A 23,203-nucleotide genomic window follows, 5' to 3' on the forward strand; every position below is an offset into this window, starting at 1 on the left:
ACATAAATAAGCCAAATAGAAAGGAAAATGAATCTTGCAAAAACTTTACATCACATTGTCTCTCTCACTTTTATTCCTTTGGTGTATCGTATATCTTCTGACAAAATACAATTTTGGTCCCATAAGAATCAGACTTTTGCTTTAATACCTAGCAAAATAAATCTCTGTATAAACTATGATCGGTTTGCCAGTATGCTTGTATATATATACATATATGGATATGTATGCGTTTATACACACCTATTCAGTGGTGTTTGTGAATTTTCTTTCTGTACATGTGTTTTGAAACATGCGCACGTTTTTACGTCCACTTGTCAAAATCGAATATCAGTGAATAAACGTTTGTAATAAAGAGTTGTCTTCAACCCTATGAAAATGTTAGTTTTTATGATTGAATATATATAGAAAATGGATACTATTTCAAATATAAAAGCCTGTTACAGAATATGAAATACTGAATAATGACAACTAATTTAATTAAAAACGAACTATTTGGATTAGAAAGAAATTTTAACAACAAAACACTTTTTTATCATGTTAATTCAGATTTTTATCTTTTGTTCTTTGAAACAATATAGGCAAACTAGTACTTGTGAAAGATAATGACGAACTGAATATTCCTAACTCTCGTTATGATTGTTGTGTAAACTAATTAACTAAACGAAAAAACCACCCTAAATGAAAGAATTACATCAAATAACATTTCATGTGTGATGATCAGGTCTCTAACGCGTTCTTCTTATCTTAATGAAAGAAATACAGTGTAAAGCGTTTTCATGTGAAAGAAATGACAATTTGTTTAGTTACAAATTATAGATTATATTTTTCGAAATTTCGATTGGCTAGTGGAAAGTAATCTTGTTTCACCAATGAACCACTATAATTAGTAAGCTAGAAACAAAATGTCCAATATAGCCATTCATCAACGTGGTAGATACATTACAACGGTTGTGAATATGATCTATTCTTCTTCAGTGCTTTCAGTAATGTTAGCTTTTAGAGAATTAATAGGGTTTTTTTACTTAGAACAGTACTAGATATGATAAATTCACTTCATTCTGAAGAAGTTATGAATTGAATTTTACTATTATCTTGTTGAAAGTAGGAAACCTTAGCATTACATATATATTTAGGAAAAAGAAATTAGGTGTCAAATTGTTTTCACATTATGTTTATTATTATTATCCTTGTCTATTCTTACCCCCATTTCCAGTCTAGTTGACCTTTTTTTATATATAAATGTTCTTAACAGGTATATGTGTGATCACATTGTTCGAAATGTATTGCGCTAATATATCACATAGTTCTGATAATCTTCGTCTTCTTATTACATTATCGAAAAAGAAATAAACAGAAAAACGTAAATAAGCTAACAATTATATGCCAGCGCTGTACATTCAAGATAACGAGCAAAATTACTTCAAGTATTAGGCTGATCTATTCTACTTTTCCAAGTTTATGTACGTTCTAGATAATCTTGGGGGAAAAAGTAACATTTTTTAAGTTAACATTAGATTTATTGCCAGAAAAAACATTACAAAATTCTGTCAAAATCAGTAGGTATCTTTACTGTTGTCATCAATTTCACCATCTATTAAAAAGAGGAAACATAAAGTGACATGTTTTAACATATATTCTAGATCTTAGTGTAAACTAATTGATAGGCACAAATCTTATCATTCGTTCATCTATTACAATATCCAAACGTGATAACAGTTTAAAATGGGAAACTAGAGGGGGAAAAGACAAAGCTTCCAAGGTCTAGATTGAGTTTTTTCATTCGATATCAACTAAAATACTATGTTCTAATATTTTAAAGACAATTAGCTGAAAGAATTGTAGAAAAAGTTATTTTCATAAAAGACCTAACATCCTGGAGAAATTTGATTTATTTATTCTTGTCGGTATTTGTGTAAGTTTAAACTTCTGATATAAGAAATTCTGAAGTGAATATTTCAGCTGTGTGAATTTATGCTTGTTGTGATGTAAAATTGTGTCATTTTGTATTTTAGCTCAACCAATCAAAATCGTGATTGTACTCTGTTTAACTGACAGTTTATGTTTTCCAACATTTTTCCAATGTTCTTTTTCATATATTTTCCACATTTTACTTAATTTTTGTCAAACTATTCGTTCTAACCTTGACGAATATTCGTATAAATTTTACTTAACAGTTATTTAGAATATTCTTGCTATCCTGTTAAAGTTTCGACATACATTGGTTCATTTATAATTCGAGGAGTAATGCAATAAAAATCGATTAATTATAATCAAAGATGGACAGTGGCTAGCAGTGGAATCCAAGACGCGCGTTTCGTCCTATTTGAGACTCATCATCTGGATGTACCTGCACCTCAAAATTGATATTCACTCTGGGGCTCGAACCCATGTGAGTGGATAACGCGATGGCGTTTGAAGCGAAAGGTACTGGGTTCGATTCCCAGAGTGAGTTAAGGTAATTTCTAGGCAATACGTACAGTATGCACATATGCCAATAAGAGATTGACCAGTTGCAGTCCTAAACATCAATGGGACGATTCAAACAAACAATATCAAGTGAATTCAAAAATCAATTAAGTTTTTAACTCTTTTGTATCGTTCATCATTTAATCTTAATTATGATTCAATTGCGAATTCGGTCGTCTATGTTTCTCAAGGTTATAAGTAGTGTCCCAGAGTCCCAGAGTGAACATCAACTCTGAGATGCAGGTACATCCAGCTGACGAGTCCTAAATAGGACGAAACGCGCGTCCTGGATTCCACTGCTAGCCACTATCCATCTCTGCTAACCATGCTTGTGAATTAAGGTATATCGAGGCAATACGCACAGTATGCACATATGCCAATTAGAGACTGACCAGTTGCAGTCCTAACAAATCGATGGGAAGATTCAAACAAACAATACTAAGTTGAATTTATAAGTAGTGAAGATTACTTAAAATGACTTGGCTACCACCAGCAGATAAGAAATCGTTATTCATACCAAGCTACAATAAAATATATGATTACATTGGAAAAAAAATAACTGTATGATTAATACCGCCTAGATTAACTTACTTGTCTATTCTATTGTCATCTATATCAACGTTTGTAGATACATCGTGTATGAACTGATCTTTATGCAATTTGTAATAATAAACATTAAGTTGCTTATTTTCATGTTATTAACTAACTGTGTCAGCGGTAAACATATGAATACTGTCCTAATGTTATTTTATAGTGCTATGATATGAAGTCATTAGTTAAGAACAACAAAACATCCAATCACTTTGAGGATTTCTGGTATTAAATATCGTACGAGTCACAGAATATATATATATATTATACGTTCTAGAAAGAATATTAGTACCATCATAGGACGATTTACAGCGGGAAGGGTTTGTGTAGATTAATTCTTAATACAAAATATTCTATTAACTCAGTCAATATACTGGACAGACTTGGTATTTGCATTAAGTTAATCAGTAATAGTCAACATAAAACTTAACTTAAATATCAAGCACCGTTAATACAATATCATTTGAATCAGAAGAATTACATAAGTAGTATTTATTAAAAAAAGAATAAAATAAAGAATTTCAAAGAGAAGAAATCATTTCTAATGAGAATTCAATATAAAAAACAATATTATAGATGAGATCATGAGTCAATTGAAGCTAGACCACCATGGAAAACCTGCAAACACTGGACGACCGTTTCGTTCCATTGTGGGACTCCTCAGCAGTGCGCATCCACGATCTCGCCTCGCGAGATTTGAACCCAGGACCTACCAGTCTCGCGCGCGAGCACTTAACCTTTAGACCACTGAGCCGGCATCCAAACGTGTTAATATCTAACTTCAACCAATCCACGAAATAATAGTAAACTCAAAGATTTCGAAGAAAAAAGGATACAACACTCTAATAAAATAACATTGAACTATAGAAATTTGTAATTTTTTTAAATCTTTGTGAGTAAGATTATACACTTTAATATAAATAAACAAAATAGTTTTTTGTTTTGTTTCTTCTCCAAGAAACATTCTCTTTATTGTTCAAAATATTTCGCTATTTATTAAAAAGAAACCATATTGAATAAGAAAAATAAAAACAATTTTATTAAATAATTCAATTTATTCCATTATTCATTAAATGATAATTGTGTAAACTTCAAATAAGAATAGGCATATTCATATGGATGAATGAATTTATGAGTTTTATTTAAGTAGTATGTTGATTATGTCTAAACATTATTAAGAAAATCAAAGATAATTATTCGAAGAGAATAATGTGAGTTCATTGAAATCTATTTTTTTTTGGGGTGTCTCATTTTTTATCATCCACTGACAACATTGAATGAAGAATAAAATGAAACATGATTTAATTGATATCAATTAATTTAGCCCATATAGGTATCATCATTAACAAGGTGAAAATTTAAGATCTGTGATCAGAATAAATATGGGTCAGATAGGGTGAGAGAGATATGATAGTGCAATTACAATTCGATCAAGTGGAAGACTAAATCGTGTGAAAAATTAGTGAGATGTATTAAGGAGGGAACAATGCGATGTGAATGAATCATGTACAGGGGAGATTAATATTGCTGTTTAACCAATAATAGTGATACAAAGATTTGTGAATAAAGATAAGAGAGACAATTACACTTGACAGATTGTTATAATTAAGATAATATATTTGTAATATTCCTATGAGTAGAAAAATGAGATTTTATGACACCTCATGTCCCCGTGTAAGCCACTTCTTCAGAGAATAAATAACTAAATCGAAATTAGTGCAAGTATAAATAGTACAACGGAACAACGCAAGAATATAATTCAGCCTTTGTTTAAAATAATCAACTTTTAAGTAGTGGATTTATTTATTGAAACATTGGTTAACATAAGTGGTCAGAATTAAGACTAATAATACTTACTATTCATTGTGAATACACTTTGGCAAACGATGTTCAATATAAAACAATCGTGAGACATTTAGAAATTATGGACTGGTTATCAGAATTCTTTTAGAGTATAGTCGTCATGATGTTGTGTTGCTTCTCATTTGTCAAGATAACTATAGAACAATTTAATTGTTTTTGACATTATTACAATTAAAATTGTGTATTGGTGAGCGGTTTTGCCCGAAAATAACATTGATCATGAAATTAATCTTATAACTATTATTTTTAAACAGAATATTTTGTTACTCACTTTGTCTGTGTTCCAAATTCTGTTTTTGTTTAAAGAATTTAATAATTAAATCTAGAAATTCACATAATTAAATAGGGCGAAACGCGCATCCTAGTATCCACTGTTAGCCACTATCCGTCTTTGCTCATAAAGCTTCTAACTTCAAGCAATATCGAGGCAGTCCGCACAGGATGCACATATGCCAACATCAGACTGATCAATTGCAGTCCTAAATATCAATGGGAAAATACAAGTAAACAACACCAAGTGAATTTAAACTTCACCCCATTGCAAAAGCAGGTGGCTCTCAGGACTCAGTAGTTAAGTGGATAACGCGATGGTGTTTGAAGCGAACGGTACTGGATTCGAGTCTCAGAGTGAAAATCAACTCTGTGATGCAGGTACATCCATCTGACGAGTCCGAAATAAGACGAGACGCGCATTGTGGATTCCACTGCTAGCCACTATTCATCTTTCCTAACATAAAACTGACTTGTGTTATTTTGGCCCTTACAGTAAAGACATTCTGATGATTTTTGTTAATGACAATAAAATACCCGTGTGTTTTCTGGTTGTTTAATTAACCAGTCTATTTGATTTACTAAATAATTTGATTAATTGGACACCATGTCATCCGTTGAGCTCGGAATTAGTTTAACCTAATAAGCTTTGCCTTTCACACTTAGATTTATTAACTTATTACATAAAGGAGGGCATCATGTTCATTTCTTCTTTAGCCGATAAATACTTTACATGCAATTAGTGAAGTAATTTCATCTTAAACTTAACTAATTAATTATATTTGAAAAATTTTTGAAATTTAAAACCTTAAATCAATGACATTTCAATTGAAATATTTGACAGAAATTAATTTGATCACGATACTTTGTGTAGAAAACATTGAAAATTGAACATAAGTTTTAGTTTAACAAACCGAAGTCATTTGATTCCTAATTGACATACAATTTTACATTCAAATGTAATACATAAAAGAAAACAATTTGAACAAAGCTAAAATATACGATTGTTGTAATTTAATATGAAAATAAAATATATTGGGTATACAAGATGAGTGTTTTCCATCTATTTTTAAAGTAGAAAATTAACTACGCATCTAGGTGTATTACATTCATTCTAATAAGAGTAGGTAATTTAAAAAATCAGAATACTTTAGCCTAATGATCTATTATCTACGCCTGTTACCCCTTGTGGAGGAGCGTAGGCCACCCACCAGTATTCTCCACCCAACCCTGTCCCGGGCAATACTTTCCAGTTAACATTCATCCTTTCCATATCTGTTTCTATTTCCCGGCGTAGTGTGTTCTTTGGCCTTCTTCTTTTCCGCTTCCCTTCCGGATTCCAAGTTAAGGATTGCCTCGTGATTCAGTTTGGTGATTTCCTCAATGTATGTCCTATTCACTTTCAATGTCTTTTCCTAATATCCTCTTCAGCCATAAGCTGGTTTGTTCTCTCCCATAGTAGGCTGTTGCTGATAGTATCTGGCCAACATTACTTTTAGCTAATCACTTAATAAACTTTTACCACAATAACTGTTACCTAGAAGGCAATTCCTACAATAATGATGTGTTGACTTCCTTTAATTCTTTCTAATACAAAAACACATAATTTTCTTGATTTATTCATCTTAGTGCAAATTTACAACTAATCATATTCTACGTAACTAATTCTTTATATTTGATGACCATTTTAATTTTTTTTTTCATTGTTCAGTGTTTAAGACACGTTCGGTCAGTTTGAGAATAGAAAAACAAATCACTTAATTGGTTTTTTGAAGTACTTATAAGATTATACAAGTATAACAGATTATGGAAAATTTATAACATTCTCCTTGTTCTTATTATGGTAGTTAATTATTACGATCTTTCGAATTATGGAAGAAGGTACTTATTTCTTACGTTCATGTCAAGTTTTTTATTATATACTGCATATACTTCCTCATAGCTGGAGTTCAGAAAAATGTTTGTCTAAATAACTTTATCTATCTGTTTCTTGTTCACTACTACACTTTCCTCAACTGCATAGTTTTGCTAAATTATGCACCACAGTTTTCAGTGATTTTCAAAAGATTGCTGTTTCAGGATAAAAATTACGTTCAATTCATTTATGGAATAACTAACCATTGTTGAATCAGTTTACCAAACATATATAAAAAGTGTCAATATAGCTTTAACTATTCTCAACTGTCAAACGTTTTTGTGGAAAAAGGTTATAAAGGTAGAAATACCATGTGGACAGTTTTTTTCTTGGGACAAGAACCAGCTGTTTATAAATGTTTAAGTCTGTACTTTTGAATGACCCCCAGTATTGCCCTTTTAATACTCACTGTTTTGTTTTTTATATTAACAATTTGTCTCATCAATGAGTCACATTAAATCTATCTTTCCTCTTTAATTTTCATTGTACTGAATTAAAAGAAAATGTTTTTTCTTTTCAATCTCATTGAAAACAATTCTAGCTACTTTTACGGGTTTATACTATGTCCTCTGAATATAAAATTAATCTCAAATGTACATCGTTTACTTCAATAGAAATGAAATATTTCTTCTAAATTTGGAATAATCTCACATTTAATATGATGAACACTAGATTCATATATTTAGTCCATTTCGACTACATAAAAAATAGTCTATTGACCGATTTCTAGATACTACTCAAACAATTCGGTATTCAATGAAATCATTCGACAAAACACATCCTTTTTTGTGACTTCAGCATCAAGTTAGCATAAAAGTAAACATTTTGATAGTAAACTGGTAAATTCTAAGTAGGATATAGGTAATACAAAAAATAGATATATGTTATGGTCATGGATAATGTATCTTGATAAAAATAGGATGGAAACGGGATCTTTTACTTCAATAATTAGGAAATAAATTTTTACTCTGTATGATTGAATGAATTAAAATTACCAAATAATAAAGTTGATTCCTACTGTTAAAATAATGCAATCCCATCACAACACAAGTAGTAGATAGTATCTTAAATAATTCTTTGGAAAGTTATTTAACCCCTGTATTGTATGACATGGATTCTAAAATAATATAGGTTTTTTAAATATTTTAATTTTGATTTGCTAAAGAATGCTGACAAGCAATAAGTGTTTAATGCCTCCAGTTATATAATTGAGGAAATTGTCATTTAGCCTAATTTCTGTCAAACGTACATCATCACATTATAAGTACTACGATTATATAATAAATGTTGTTTACATCTAATTATACTAATTAGCTTGATTTTGAACAGATATCAACTTAAAATGTAACATAAAATTTATACATTCTTAGCTAGTGATTTGTTATTATCTAAAAGCAAAGTAAGAAAAAAAACAAGATCGACGGTAAGACTTTCAACAAATCATGTATTTCGGTTGTTTGTGGAGGTTTTTAGTAGTTTTTTTATATATAGTTGAAATCATGAGTCAATTGAAGCTAGACAACCATGGGAAACCTGGAAGCATTGGATGGCCATTTTGTCTTATTGTGGGATTCCTCAGAAGTGCGCATCCACGATCCCACCTCGATAGATTACTAAAAATCTCTACAAACAACCACCTTATCATATGCTCACTAGTGACTGGCTCCATGTGGTATTTCCTAGAGTTCTAGGGAGAAACAGTAACCAGTGGAGTTCAACCAGGTCTGTTGGGAGATATCAACTCACTGAAGACATTGACGAAATGGTTGCTCGACTTCGTGGATTGGTTGAAGTTAGACATTAACACCGTTCGATGCCGGCTCAGTGATCTATCGGTTAAAGACTATTGCGCGACACTGGTAGGTCCTGAGTTCGAGTCTCACGAGGCGGGAAAGTGGATGCGCGCTGCTGAGGAGTCCCACAATAGGACGAAACGGCCGTCCAGTGCTTCCAGGTTTTCGATGGTGGTCTAGCTTCAACTGACTCATGATTTCAACTAATATATAAAAAAAATCATGTAATTGTTTCCGCTTATTTTTAGTTCTGGTTCCAAAATATTACATCTTGAAATAGTTTTCACAAAATAAATCATATTATCTATGGGATATTACGTAATATACAGAATAATACACAGATATATAATTAACGTTTCAAACAAAAGATCGAAAAACATGTAAAGAAAAAGGTTTTGAATTTTCCATCCCAAAATTGATTATGATTCTCGATTATCAATAAATTAGTCCTTATAAAACTCAGTGTTTTATAAAAACCAACATTTGTTTTTGTAAACGAATAAAAACTATCATAAAAGTCTATTTGACAAATATAGAGGACTACTGTAGTAACTTATAAACTATACCACAACTAAATCAATTATAAATTTGGTGACCTTAAGAAATAGAAAGGGAGAAATTGTCAGTTTATTGTATTGACCATACAATCCATCTTATTTTAATTTCATAATGAACAACATACAAACCGAACTCAAAGTAATCACTTGCCATACATACATAAAATAAAAATTGTTTGAATTAAATATAATTAAAAAGTAGTTTGTAGTAATCATTTTGTTCAATTTAACTTATTCTAACAAAAAAGTTAGACTAAATCCTACTTTGGAGATTGAAGTAATTCACCTAAGACAATTGTTCTTTATTAATAAATCTTAGAGCTATTGATCGATATTTACAGGAACAACAACTAGATAAATCCATTACTCGTTAGCAAAATTTGATGTCATTAAAAAAGTGTTATATCGTGCAAGCGTTCAAAATAATTATTATAATAGTCTAAAAAAACGTTCAAACTAACTGAGAACATTTCTCTGCAGTTAAAGTTTTCGATAGAAATTTTTTCAGCTGATGAATTAAAGTCCATATACTATTAGATGGATGATTTGTCTTACTTTAGGATTTCTCACTAGTGATGACCGATGAAGCTGTGTGAAATCTCTTAGCGAACAAGATACAATTTAAACGTTGTGCTTTTATCTGGTAATCTGTAATTTTAAGGTGAATTAGTTTGTCAAAAATAGTTATTCTTATTTAGCGTTATTGATGAGTGCTTATTTCGCCGTCAAATTGATTGACTTTACAGGTAACGAAGTTCCACTAAAACTACGGAGGATCATTTTCACGGGTAGTTTTGAGAAAATTATTGGTTATTAACGAGTCAGGTAATCTTGTGAATATTTAGTTTAGCCTGAATATCCATTTTCATCGAAAAACCCCTACAACTGGTTGATTTAATTAAAAACTGGATCCAAATTTTATTTATTATTTATTTATTATCATATAAAACCAATATATTAAATATAGGACAATCCATAGACCTAAAGCAAGTATGAATCAATACATTTCTATGGTTTCGGTCCTGAATGTGGGACTAGTTTTCGTTTTTCAAAACCAATGTGCTAATTTTCTAAAATGCCTCTAAGGGGAAGTTCAAAGTTGTACAGCTAAGTTTTGAAAGTACTCAATTAACGTCTGTCTGATCCTAGAAGTGAATCATGAAAAGTCACTTTGTGGTTAAAACTGATTCAAAATTAAGTGTCCCTGAAATCATCTATCTGATTTACAATTGTCTGAAGGAGCACTGATGTGTATGAATGAATACTTTCTGTGTAGAATCCATTTGTAAATGCTAAACTTTCGTTCAAGAACCTTCGATAACATGCTTAGTGTACCAGGTATTGCCTTATTTATAAATCATAGACGAATATTTCGCATACCTAATCATAATTTTGCTCTATCAAATTACGTTAATCAATTGTAAAAGAAATGACTAGTCTTTTTGTTGAGCAAGTAAACGTTTTTCTATGTGGATTTTAATTCGATGTAGAAACACTTTCAAATACACATCGTTTATGAAATAGTCCACAGCCTTACTAGATCATGCGGTGAATATATAAAAATAATACATTCTTCACTTTTTATAAAAAAGATTTTTATATACCTTCAGTAAAAATAACTGACAAGATTCGTAGATTATAATTAACCATACCTCTTAGCCACAATAACTTTGTTATTAACATATACTACTTACAAACTATATCTATGTATATATTATATTTTCTAACTACAAAGACTGACGAGTCCCAAATAGGACGAAACGCTCGTCCTGGATTCCACTGCTAGCCACTATCCATCTTTGCTTATAAAGACTAAAAGTATTTTATTTTTTACAATACGTTTTTGTTCATATCTGTATAGTAAATAGATTAATAGAAAGGTTATTCGAAACTACAATAATTAATGCGTAACAACATTTAAAAAATAACAAATTTACGTCTAATGTTCGATCTGATTAAAGAAAGGTTACTTATGAAAACAATGCCTTACGACGATCAATTTATTATATATGATCGTGATTATTTTTGAGAAAAACAGTGACATATGTATTTCCCATTTTATACTGTTCACCAAAAAAAAAAAACGAAAATCAGAATTATGTTTATTAAAGGGAAAAAAAGATAATTCCTAATCTAAATACACGCAACAGTGCACTTCTAGTTAATTCTGTCTATCAAATTATTTTAAAACCTAATTTAACAAACTTCTAGATCTAATAGAGCATATATTATATTAGTCATTGCTGAATATATAAATGACCTGATAAAAGCAAGCGTAATTGAATTATTTGAGTAAAAGTTGACCACTTACAAATAGTTTGAACCAGCTACTGTACATAAAATATTATTGTTTACGTTATATGTAAAACTCGTTTCAGAATGATGTAAATTGTTGATGCATAACAAAACTTATGAGATTTTATTACGAATCTTTCATTCAGACGTGAATTTTCTTAGGATAATACTTTCTTGAACCATTTCATTTGTTACTTCGGCAGGTGGATCCGACATTTATCCAAAACAGTTGCCTGGTATTGAATTCCGTTTATGAAACAAAGTTCACTCAGTCACAAATCTGTTATTTGTACGCACTGGCCGATAAAAATATATATTAATTTATTGCTAGGTTTTCTTAGGATTACAGCAAACACTTTATAATTCTAAGTACGTCATTTGGTTAAGACAAAGAAGGTTCATCAAGGACGGTAAAAGGTTGTTTGTTTTGACGATATGTAGAAACATTTTTCTACTAATATTTGTCGGCTGTTAAACAATGAAGCCATATTATTGAATAACTTAACTACCAAAGTTACGAGCACAGTTTAGTGTTATTTGAACCTAATTTTATTCAACAGTGCTAAACGTAAGATATAAAGATTGTTGCTAAAAACTGTGTCGGTGTCTCAAAAACAAAGAATTATCATTTATGGAGTGGTGGCATTGAATCAATTTGCTTTTCAGTTGATACGAATTTCTCATAAAATCTAACTGACGATTCAAAAATAACAACCTATTTTGAAATAGTTCATATATAATACAGCTTTTACAATTATTAACAATGCAAAATATAAAAAATATGGATAGTTTAATGATGAATTATCTTTTTTTCCATAGGTAATCATTCAGTATTAAGATCAATATTTTGTAACAATGAAAACTTCCCGGCTAACTTCAAATTACATACAATTACAGAGGGAAAATCATTAGGACAATTTCGAATTACACGTAAAGTAATAGAAGCATCAGTGAAATTTGCAACTAATTCATTGGGTCAAGAAATACTTCATATTTTTGTGACAGGTTAGTCGGATGACATTTTCAATGAATCACAATTTATTATGGGTTAAAAGCCATTTAATTATGTATATACATATAGGCCTTTGGTAATTTTTTTCTTTTTGTGACCTTAGTTTATACATAAATATGAGATTGGTATATCTTCACAATTATGTTTTTTTGTTAGAAAAACAGCAAACAGTGTAGATCATAAGTGGAAATAATCTTGTCAACTTATTGTTAACACGTACAACAGGATGAAATATAAATATAATGATTATAATAAGTTTAAATGTGTGTTTTCTTAATCACCATACTAAACAATGCGTCCTTATAATCTTGATTACCGGTTCTCTTGATGAACTGTACACTTAATCTATGATATGTAAATGTAATTTTACTAATAATCATTTATACAAATTATTTCTTTACCTGATAGATAATTAAGGATAATTTTACATTATTCCATTATCCAAACTCATCACATGTAAAGCCGATGTATAAATAAATACAGATGAAGAAGTGTTTTATAAAATACAAATGTTTGTTAAACAAATATTTTAAGTTTTCTATATATAGTTGAAATCATGAGTCAATGGAAGCTAGACCACCATGGAAAATCTGGAAGCACTGGACGGCCGTTCCGTGCTATTGTGGGACTCCTCAGCTGTGCGGATTCACGACCCCGATTTTAAATGTTCAATTGTGTGATTTTATGACGATTTTATCAATAATCTGAGTAAAATAACCAAACCTGAATGTTTCATTGATTTATAGAGTTTGAAGTGTATTTGGCTATATTTTTTATACATGGTACTTACAAATATCTTGGTGTATAAAAATGATTATCAAGTACAATTCAATTACAATAATTGTTTACAACTTCGTAATAAGGTGAAGTGTTCATGTGACAAAGACATCAATAGTGGAGTTGGTTATGTTTACATAAATGGACATGTCTACCTATGAAAGTATGAAATATATCAGTTTGTCAAGATAAATTTTCCCAGAAACATTTCTTTTCAAGAAGTGTGAATGATTGGTTGAGTATTGAGTTTCCACGATTAGATATCTAAGACAAAGTGAACTTATCATACAATACGTTTCCCAATATTTTTAAATTGTCTAGGTATATAAAGTTTATCATTAACAACAGGTAAATCCAATAACCTTGCAACCTCAACAAAATTGTCAATAAATGATAGACCAATGAATCTTAAAAACGAAGAAACGAAAATCATGGCAAGTTATTATAAGTAAACATTGATTTACACTCGTAAAAATTAATAAAACTTTTTAGACAAAATAACTAAACAAAGATGGATAGTGGCTAGCGGTGGAATACAGTTTGACGCGCGTTTCGTCCTATTCGGGATTCGTCACCTGGATGTACCTGCATCTCAGAGTTGTGCACTTTGGGACTCGAGCCTCGTACCGTTCACCATATAGAGTCATTCATTGACGATCCTTTTATTATCACAATATTTTTATTGTCTCACTACTCCAAGATTAATACTTTCAGTGATCATCCTCCTTCATTACCGAGCTTCAACTTATATTATAGATTCTACACTTGTAATTTTTCTATTTATGTCTCGTATCAGTCTGTGAATTTTTTAAAAGGATAATTTACCTCTTTTGTGTCACTATGTATCTAATAATAGTTATCATTCACGACTGTTAGTAGCAGGAACAGAACAAATTTTCTTTTTCAAACTTTAATTTGACTGGTTTGTTTGAAAATACAACCTTTCCGTGACACTCTTCAAAGTAACTGAATAACAGTAGACCGGTACAACGGAAATTATCAGTATCATTTTATAAACTGTTTAATATTCCTTCGATTAGCGGGAATCATGCAGCGATGAAAAAAAAGGTAGATAACTTAATATACATTCGACAATTAACAGACTTGTTTATAAGACAAATCTCTTTAACATCAAATCAAGTTAGTTACGTCTTATGAAGACTGTTTTGATTAATTTTGCTTAGTTATTTGAATATTAGTAGTTATGGTTTGTAAGTTTGTTGAACTGCGGCAATGATTTCCTCATGAAATTTACAAACGACTTGATATAACTTAAAGCTCTTTTAAATTTCTCCCGACGAGCATCTTATTCACGCCTTAATTTTTCACAGCAGGAACAAATTATCATGACAACATTAATATACAAAGTCATAATTTTAATACATAACTTTTAGATTTTGACAGATTAACTAAGAGGAAATCATGTAATTTAAAAATCTAGTTTCCCCAATAAAAGTATTGTGAAAAGATAAAGTATTCAAATTTTCGGAACATAGTAGGCTTTAAACTACTTTTTATTGTCTGAAAATGGAAAATGCAAACGAATACATAAAAGGGAAATAATCTTTGTAGTTCACCTAAATTACTGTATATATAACTATGAAATTGTTTATTTTTCATCGACCAATGACCCTTAGTAATATATTCCATCTTGTACTACACTGCCTTGATAAATATCCAGGAAAAAGACTGTCGACTTACACCCATTCCCTGTGTTTACGTCCTTTTAAGGATATAATCCCTCTCCCTTAGAGAGAACGTTTCTAAATATTTGAGTTGTTAACAGGCAACTATAATTCTAGGGGATGTATGTTATAGAAGAAAATTTTGTGAACAGGTACTTCAAAATATTTTTTCATTCATGTTTTTTAATCTGGTATTCATGAATTTCCCTGAGAATCATTTCTATTAACTGTCTGTCGTTTTATAATCAAATGATGTTTGATTTACGATAATTGTGTCTTACATTAACTGAGTAATAATAAGATATAAATCTTATGTTATGTACCTAACGGTGCAGAAAACTGAATTGGACCGCCAACTACCTTAGCTTTGCCGACTTAAAAAAACCTAATACATCTTGTGACCAGAAGTATTTAGCTTCAGTAAAATCATTTTGTCAAATTGTAGTGCTTTATAATAATCCTCAGTTTGTTAGGAATTACAATGGCATGATGTTAAGGGCATCGATATTTCTACGGCTTATGGGATTAAATCAATTGAAACGTTACAAAAGAATAACTAATGAATGGTTGTCCGTGGAAACTTCTGCTAGACAGTGATGCATATTTATCTGATGATCCCTAGTAAAACATTTGCAATATGTGAAACACTGATCAGAGAATGGAAAATATAACGTTGTCTTGGACGAAAAACCTTCATGTGGTTCAACTAGAACTCATTATTCGAAACATGAACAAATTAAACCTGAGTTTAAGTCTGTAGCTTCAGTAAGCTTTTATAAGAATCTTATGTTTAAATGAACCATGTATTTAAGGAAGCATAATGATCATGAAAATTTTTAGTATCACCCAATGTGGACGTTTATCACAAAATAAAATACTCCCTCTAGAGAAAATTTTCGTCCATTACTTGTATACAGATAGATAGTCTAAATTTTTAACATTTGGAAAACATACGAGTAAGCTAGTTAATACATTTAATGAATCGAGTAATCGAAGTGGAACGAAGGCAGTGAAAGAAAGCCTAATTAATGATACTTTCTCGCCCATATATCATCTTTACTCACAAAAAACGAAAATTAGTCATTAAATTACGCATCGATGTATCTACTACACTAAAACGGTTTAAATTGTTACTTATCATGACAACAGCATAGTTTTATTTAGAAATAAATTAAACGCATGATAAATTGCTATTCAATATAGTGGCGTTAATAAGGAATAACAGTAAAATAATCCATAATAATAAATAGTTATTCCTAATATTAAGAAAGGATTCGTCTTTAGAACAAAATTATCTTAGTGCTTCATAAGTAATTGTTTTATGGAAAGGTAAAAATGACGCGATTCAACAGCTGGTTCTGAGATTTTATAAGAGAACATCGAACAGATCAGTGTAAAATATGAAGTGTTTGTTCCGTTATAATCTATATCTCTAATCGAAAGAAGGTAAAAGTAAATACAATCAATATGGTTTTCTGTAGTGCCATCCGGTGAGACCTATGTAGCTTCGTGCATTCCTTTGTGTGGGAATATTGTACCACCTATAACCAATTTGTTGAATGCACATAAATTTAGAAATTTCTCATCATTTTTGTTTGTTTTTCATAGTCTATGTCATCTCATCATGTCTTCATATCCGTTGTTATCCATTATGGTCTTGATATGTAGGTCTCCGTCATCAGAATGGTCAGGTCTTTTCCTGAGAAATTTGCTATGATCGATGGCAGCCTCTCATAAAACTGATCTTTATTGTAGCTGTTGCTATCATTGATAGGTGCATAACAATGGACAACATTCATTGTGATTCCCTTCTTCTTAGATTCGAATGATGCTTAGATGATTCTGAATCCGTGAGATTACCATCCTATAATTGCATTTCGTGTTTCTTTGGAAAGCATTAGAACAACACCCTGAGTGTGTTGAGCGTTTTCCTCTTCATGATCGGAGTACAGTAGCATCTCTCCTGATTCTATCCTTTTCTGTCCAGTTTCGGTTTCACTTATTCCGAATACCGTGAAATTGTATCTCTTCATTTCCGTAACTATTTGTTGGTCGTCCTGGTCTGCTACATTATTCAGACATTCGATTCACCTATACTAATTTTGTCTCCAGTTTTTTAAAAGAATCCGTTGCTTTGAACGCTCCTTAGGTTATTTTTTTTAGCCCAAATTATCTTGAGCTTAACTAATTTTCTTCTTATTACAATACAAGAATGCATTGCTGACCAGTTTAAATGAAAGTCATTACCTTCAGTTATAATCACGAGTTTCTAGTCGTTTATGTCTACAACGACTGCTTAAAACGATTAGTTTTTACTTTAAAACAATATACTCTGATATAATATGAGAAATAACATTAATCAGAATGAAATAGCGAGGAAAATGTCATTGTTTCATCATTATTTATTATTTGTCTATCAATTCACTAGGTCTAATTATTTGACATTTTTTGATGGTTTTGAATATTGTTTTAATAATTTTGTGCTTTTCTGAAAAAAATTCGATACTGCTCATTGGTGAACAAAAGTAGAAGGTATATTTCTGAACATAATGGATTCTGAGGACAAATTATGTGCGTTCATCATTAAGTTGTTTTCTACCCAAATAACCATTAAATAACCTACTAGTGTATTAACAAGCATATATAGTTCTATAGTTTCTGGGAGATGAAAAACCTCATTTCTGAAGTCAATATCAATGGGTTTGGAAATACTGAATGAAATATCCTATCCTACTGCGAATCTAAACATTTACGTTTGATATATATAAAGTGAAAACACTTTATTACTATTTTTGTTAAAACTTTGCACAGTTGTAAATCCTTGAATTCATTTACTCTTATGATTACTGAATTCGTACGTGTACCCTATTTCAAAATGCTCTCTCACAAACATTTTATTGAGTTCCATTTCAAGTTTCTCATAAAGTAATACAATCTAATACTTAAATAATTGAAAACTTCTAAATTAAATACATAGAAAACCTTTTATTAACAAGACATTTGTTAATTATTTTCAATATAAGGTGGTAGAGATTGTTGAGTTTTTATTGAGACCAATTTTAAATCACCATTAAAAACCCGGAGGCACTAGCCGGCCATTTCTTCATAGTATGGGATTCCTCAGTGATGCACATCCACGACTCCATCCAATGCTTCCAGGTTTTCATTGCTGGTCTAACATTGCTCGGTTCATCATTTTTGAGAAACTCAACAATCTCCTCAACCCTATATTGATAATTATCATGGGCTCACTAGTGACTAGCTTCGAGAGGGAATTCTCAGAATTTTAGTGAGAAGTTGTGATTAGTGGAATTCAGACATGTTGAGTGTGAGGCAGTATGTTTGCCTTAATTAAAGTCTCTAATAAAATCACAAGGTTTTTCAAAATGATTTATGAATAGATGTTCTAATTAGCTGATTAAAAAATGTTTTTTAGAAATATATTAAAAAAATCCTGCCGAAAAGAACCATCGTATAAAGATAACCAGGACATTAATCATGATTGGAAAATTTTGACCTTCCTGGGATTTTGACTACAATCTTATCTACATTAACTGGGTTGTTACAGCTAATGATAACTGTTGTGATTACTGAAATATCCAAGATTTAGAAAGGTTAAATCCTTATTGGATTTGTGACCTACACGTATGTAAATGGTACTTATGTTTCTGGATATTCAAATATCTTGAAATAACACGAAAATAAAACACGTATTTGATACCGTATCAATACAGTGACTATATAGTCAGTAGTATATAATTTTATCACACAAAGTGATAGCGTAATGTCAGTAATTCGAATTCAATGAAAACAGGGAATTGAAACGAAAACTATTCACTAGGTGGATGACACATAAATTGAGCAGCAGCTGATTAAATTTTACTGTTTCCTGACTCTAAGCATGCACAACATATGACTACACTTTTAATCAATCAAATTAACTGCTGATGCAGATCAGCAATAATTAAAAAGTATTAACAGATCGGTAAAACATTTGTAGGAATTAGCAAACAAAAATCATTTTCTGTAGTATTAGTCATTTCATACATACTTTGGCATGAACTTAGAACAAATCTCATATATAACCATTACTTACTGCGTACTACAATTTGAAAAAAGCACCACTCGATTTCATGAAACTGAAAGATCACTTCTTGCGGAAAAAGCTTGTCTAATCCACCTAATTAAAATTGATGGATTAAGTACGTTTTCAAATATATCTTCTACTCTCGTGCTAACTAGATATAATTTTCTGTCCTGAATGTATATAGAAGTTTAATATATAGCTAATTTCATTAAATGTGATCACGTGAAGTTTAATAAATTTTAGTTTGATCAAAGATGAGATTAATGAATCCATTATCTTCATTACTTTTTATCACAATCAATTATCAACAGTGAATAACAACAAACAGTGAAATTAGTAGATGCAATAACATCATAAATACATTTGTGGTTAATAATTACTTGTGAGCCTGATTGTCATCTACGTCTTGATTATAAATTTTACTAGTGAACTACAAGTTGAAGAATTATCGTTGTGTACGGTACTCTAATTGAATAGTTATTACGGGTTATATATTTTTCAAAGTAAGGAGAGATTCCAGCTCCTTTTAATTTGATAGCCATAAGCTAAAGTTTTTTCATATCCAGATAAAAAAGTAAATAACTATTCCCTTTCACAACACACTTTATGTTATCTAATATTATTTTAAACACTCAACTATAAATACAAATATACAGCTCTGTACAAACCGAAAAAGTGATTGGGTGATAATTATAGTAGATTTGATGCGGCTGTAGATAAGTTATACTGACTACTGTAGCCTCATTAATAGCACGACTATATTTAGAACATGAAAACTTTAGATGAGGATGGATTTTAAATCCAAAATATATGGAAACGAATACCGCCTACACTAATTTTCACATAATTTTTACCTACATTGACAAACAGAATTGAATAGTACTTAACTTATTCAATAGTTTACAGTGGGAATACAAATTTACTACATCTTAAGATCAACGTGATTATTTATCACGGGGGATTATAAAAATACCAGTTTCGTATTTCATCCACAATGTTATCAATTAGGCCTTCACTTGTCATATCATTATTTCAGTTAGATTGTTGACTTCTAACCACTGTTTCAGATTAATTTTCCTGCTATCAAACAAAACTTTGGTAGTTAAGTCCAGAATATTACTGCGATAACCGATCTGTGAAATTCCTTCTATAAAGCACTCACGGTGACTAAAATTAGAAATTCAATTAAAAATTATTAATGAAAAATAAACTTTATCATTCATTTAATACAGCCCTAACAACAAACCGGAAATACCTAATTCCTTTCATAATTCTGAGACAGGTTTTATATAAAGGTCAAGCATCACCGAAATCTGTAATGAAAATTTTTTTAAACCAATTCTACTTTGAATACTCTATTGGATAAAAAGACAACAATATTCAACATTTTTATTGATTCAAATTAAAAATATGTGGAAATAAAAGTCATCAAAATTAGTTGTTATTTAAATGGATTAGTTATATGAAAAAAGTAGTGTGAAGCTGGATGACACGGGATCGAATCCGTTTAGGGATCACCAGTTCCCTCAAGATTACAAGTACATCTTGATGACGAGTACCAAGTAGTACGAAACATGGGTCTAGGGTTTCCTGTTGACCACCTCCAACCATCATCTTAAAGTAGTCAATTTATTCTGAATAGAATTCTTGATAAATTATGATGGTATAACCATAATTTTCATCATTATTATATTCATCAACTTAACTATATATAATCTATTATTAATACTATTAATTATATGTTACAAACTAACTATTTCCACCCATCATGTTTTCACATAAGAAAACATAGGTAATTAGATGATTGTATAAAATCAATCAAAGTATAGTATCTTTTTTAAATAAGTATGTTCATTTATTTTTTGAAGAGTAAACAATTATTGTCATCATTTTTATTATGATTATTATTGTTATTTATTTCTAAAAAAGTTCCCTAATCACTATTTTGTTATTTACTGATAACTCAATAATAAGTAGTCTATTTACTGGGTTAATAAAAAAATATTTAATCAATTTCACTGGATTCTACCGCTAGCCACTATCCATCTTTGCTTACGATTTATTGTTTAGTACCTTCAAAATCTTCTTAGAATAGAATATAATGTATTATGTTTATAAATAGGTTTATATCATTTATACATTTCAGTTCAACCATAATCTATTTTCCAATTATCAGATTCAATGTTATCTCTATGATAAATATTATCATCACAATGATCAGTATGATTTTTAGGATAAAATATTAACTATATATTCCTTTCATTAACATGAAATGATTAAGTTCATTAATGTGAAGAAGTGATGAACAGTCCTTTTAGATATACATATATTTGATTGAAGTTAAATTAGCAAGACCAATTAACCACCTAAAAGTTTCATAACCGATAAACCAATTCATGTGATATCTTTTTTTGCTTTTAAACATTGTACATGAGTCTCCAACAAAACACATGGAACATTGTCTCTTTTAAATTTTATATAAATTATGAAAAAAAACGAAGGAAAACCGTTTTATTATAAAATTATTTTTCACAATCATTGTGTTCGAAAATTAATAAACTGTCAGAAAGGGTTTTTGTGGAAATTTCAGTAATTTTTTATAGTTGGAATCATGAGTCAATGGAAGCTAGACCAAGCATGAAAAACCTGGAAGCATTGGACTGGTAGGTCCTGGGTTGGAATCTCGCGAGGCGGGATAGTGGATGCGCACAGCTGCACACGAAACGGCCGTCCAGTGCTTTCAGGTTTTTTTTTATCGTGGTCTAGCTTCAATTGACTCATGATTTCAACTGTAAAAAGTTATTAAACTGGCCTTTGTATTTAGTCTGAACTATTTAGTTTATTAAACTAACTTTTTATTGACTTTCATTTTTGTTGCATGTTGCGAAGCATTTATTATTGAAAACTATATTACTTTTAAGATGATGTTATTTGAGTTTATTTTAATTATTCTGAGAGAAATCAAATTTTTTTCTAAGCCGAGTACATGTGTGTATAGAACAAATGAAATATGGCTAGCATTCGAATCCAGGACGCACCTTTTCTTCCTGTTATTTGAATCTTCCCATTGATGTTCAGGACTGCGATTGGTTGCTTAGTGGATAACGCAATGCCGTTTGAAGCAAACGGTACCGGTCTCGAGTCCTGGAGTAGAAATCAACTGTGGGATGCAGGTACATCCATCTGACGAGTCCGAAATAGGACGAGTCGTGCATCCTAGATTCCGCTGCTAGGCACCATCCATCTTTGCTCAGAAGTAGTATAGTTCTGTAATGGAAATAATATATTTGTGAAGTCCCAATTAGTAGAAAATTAATTTCCGACTTAATGTAAGCCAATTCGTAGAATAAAAATTAGTACCAATTTAAGTCAACACAAGTTTGAAGACTATAAAGCATGCGAAGCAGAATATTCTCAGTACGGTCAAAATTAAAATGGGTTTGGTCATGCTAATATTGTATCATTTCCATTAAACCCGTCTTATAGCACCTAGCTGTCTGTTAATAAGTGTGAAAAATGTGGAAGGGTAAGGTTAGGAATTTTTGCAGGTTTGTTAGCGGTGTGAGATGTGAATAGGATAAATTGTGTATATTTGAATGAATTGTTCATATAGAATGGATCATTAGACCATTCATTCTGTAAAGCAACATACGAATGTCTTCAACCACTCGCTTTGTTTATAATTGGAAATTCCTTTTAGAACTATGTTGTTATTAGCGAAGATGGTTGGTGGCTAGCAGTGGAATCCAGGACGCGCATCTCGTCCTATTTCGGACTCTTCAGATGGACGTACTGCATCCTAGAGTTGATGTTCACTCCTGGACTCGAACCCACTGCCGTTTGCCTCAAATGCCATTGCATTATCCACTAAGCTATGAGTCCTGATAGCTAC

The 23,203-nt window shown here is 30.7% G+C and overlaps 1 protein-coding gene across 1 annotated transcript in view; it reads left to right on the plus strand.

Annotated features, from left to right (window-relative positions):
* Smp_148740 (hypothetical protein) overlaps positions 1 to 23,203 on the plus strand; it is a gene marked incomplete at both ends in the record, with an annotated part of 153,904 nt that overhangs the window by 81,071 nt on the left and 49,630 nt on the right. The window contains one exon of the mRNA XM_018794744.1: positions 12,570 to 12,755. Coding sequence (XP_018649125.1) covers positions 12,570 to 12,755 — 186 coding nt within the window. The remainder of the gene's footprint in view (positions 1 to 12,569; positions 12,756 to 23,203) is intronic.

Source organism: Schistosoma mansoni, chromosome 1, assembly GCF_000237925.1.
Source record: "Schistosoma mansoni strain Puerto Rico chromosome 1, complete genome".
Classification (NCBI taxonomy): domain Eukaryota; kingdom Metazoa; phylum Platyhelminthes; class Trematoda; order Strigeidida; family Schistosomatidae; genus Schistosoma; species Schistosoma mansoni.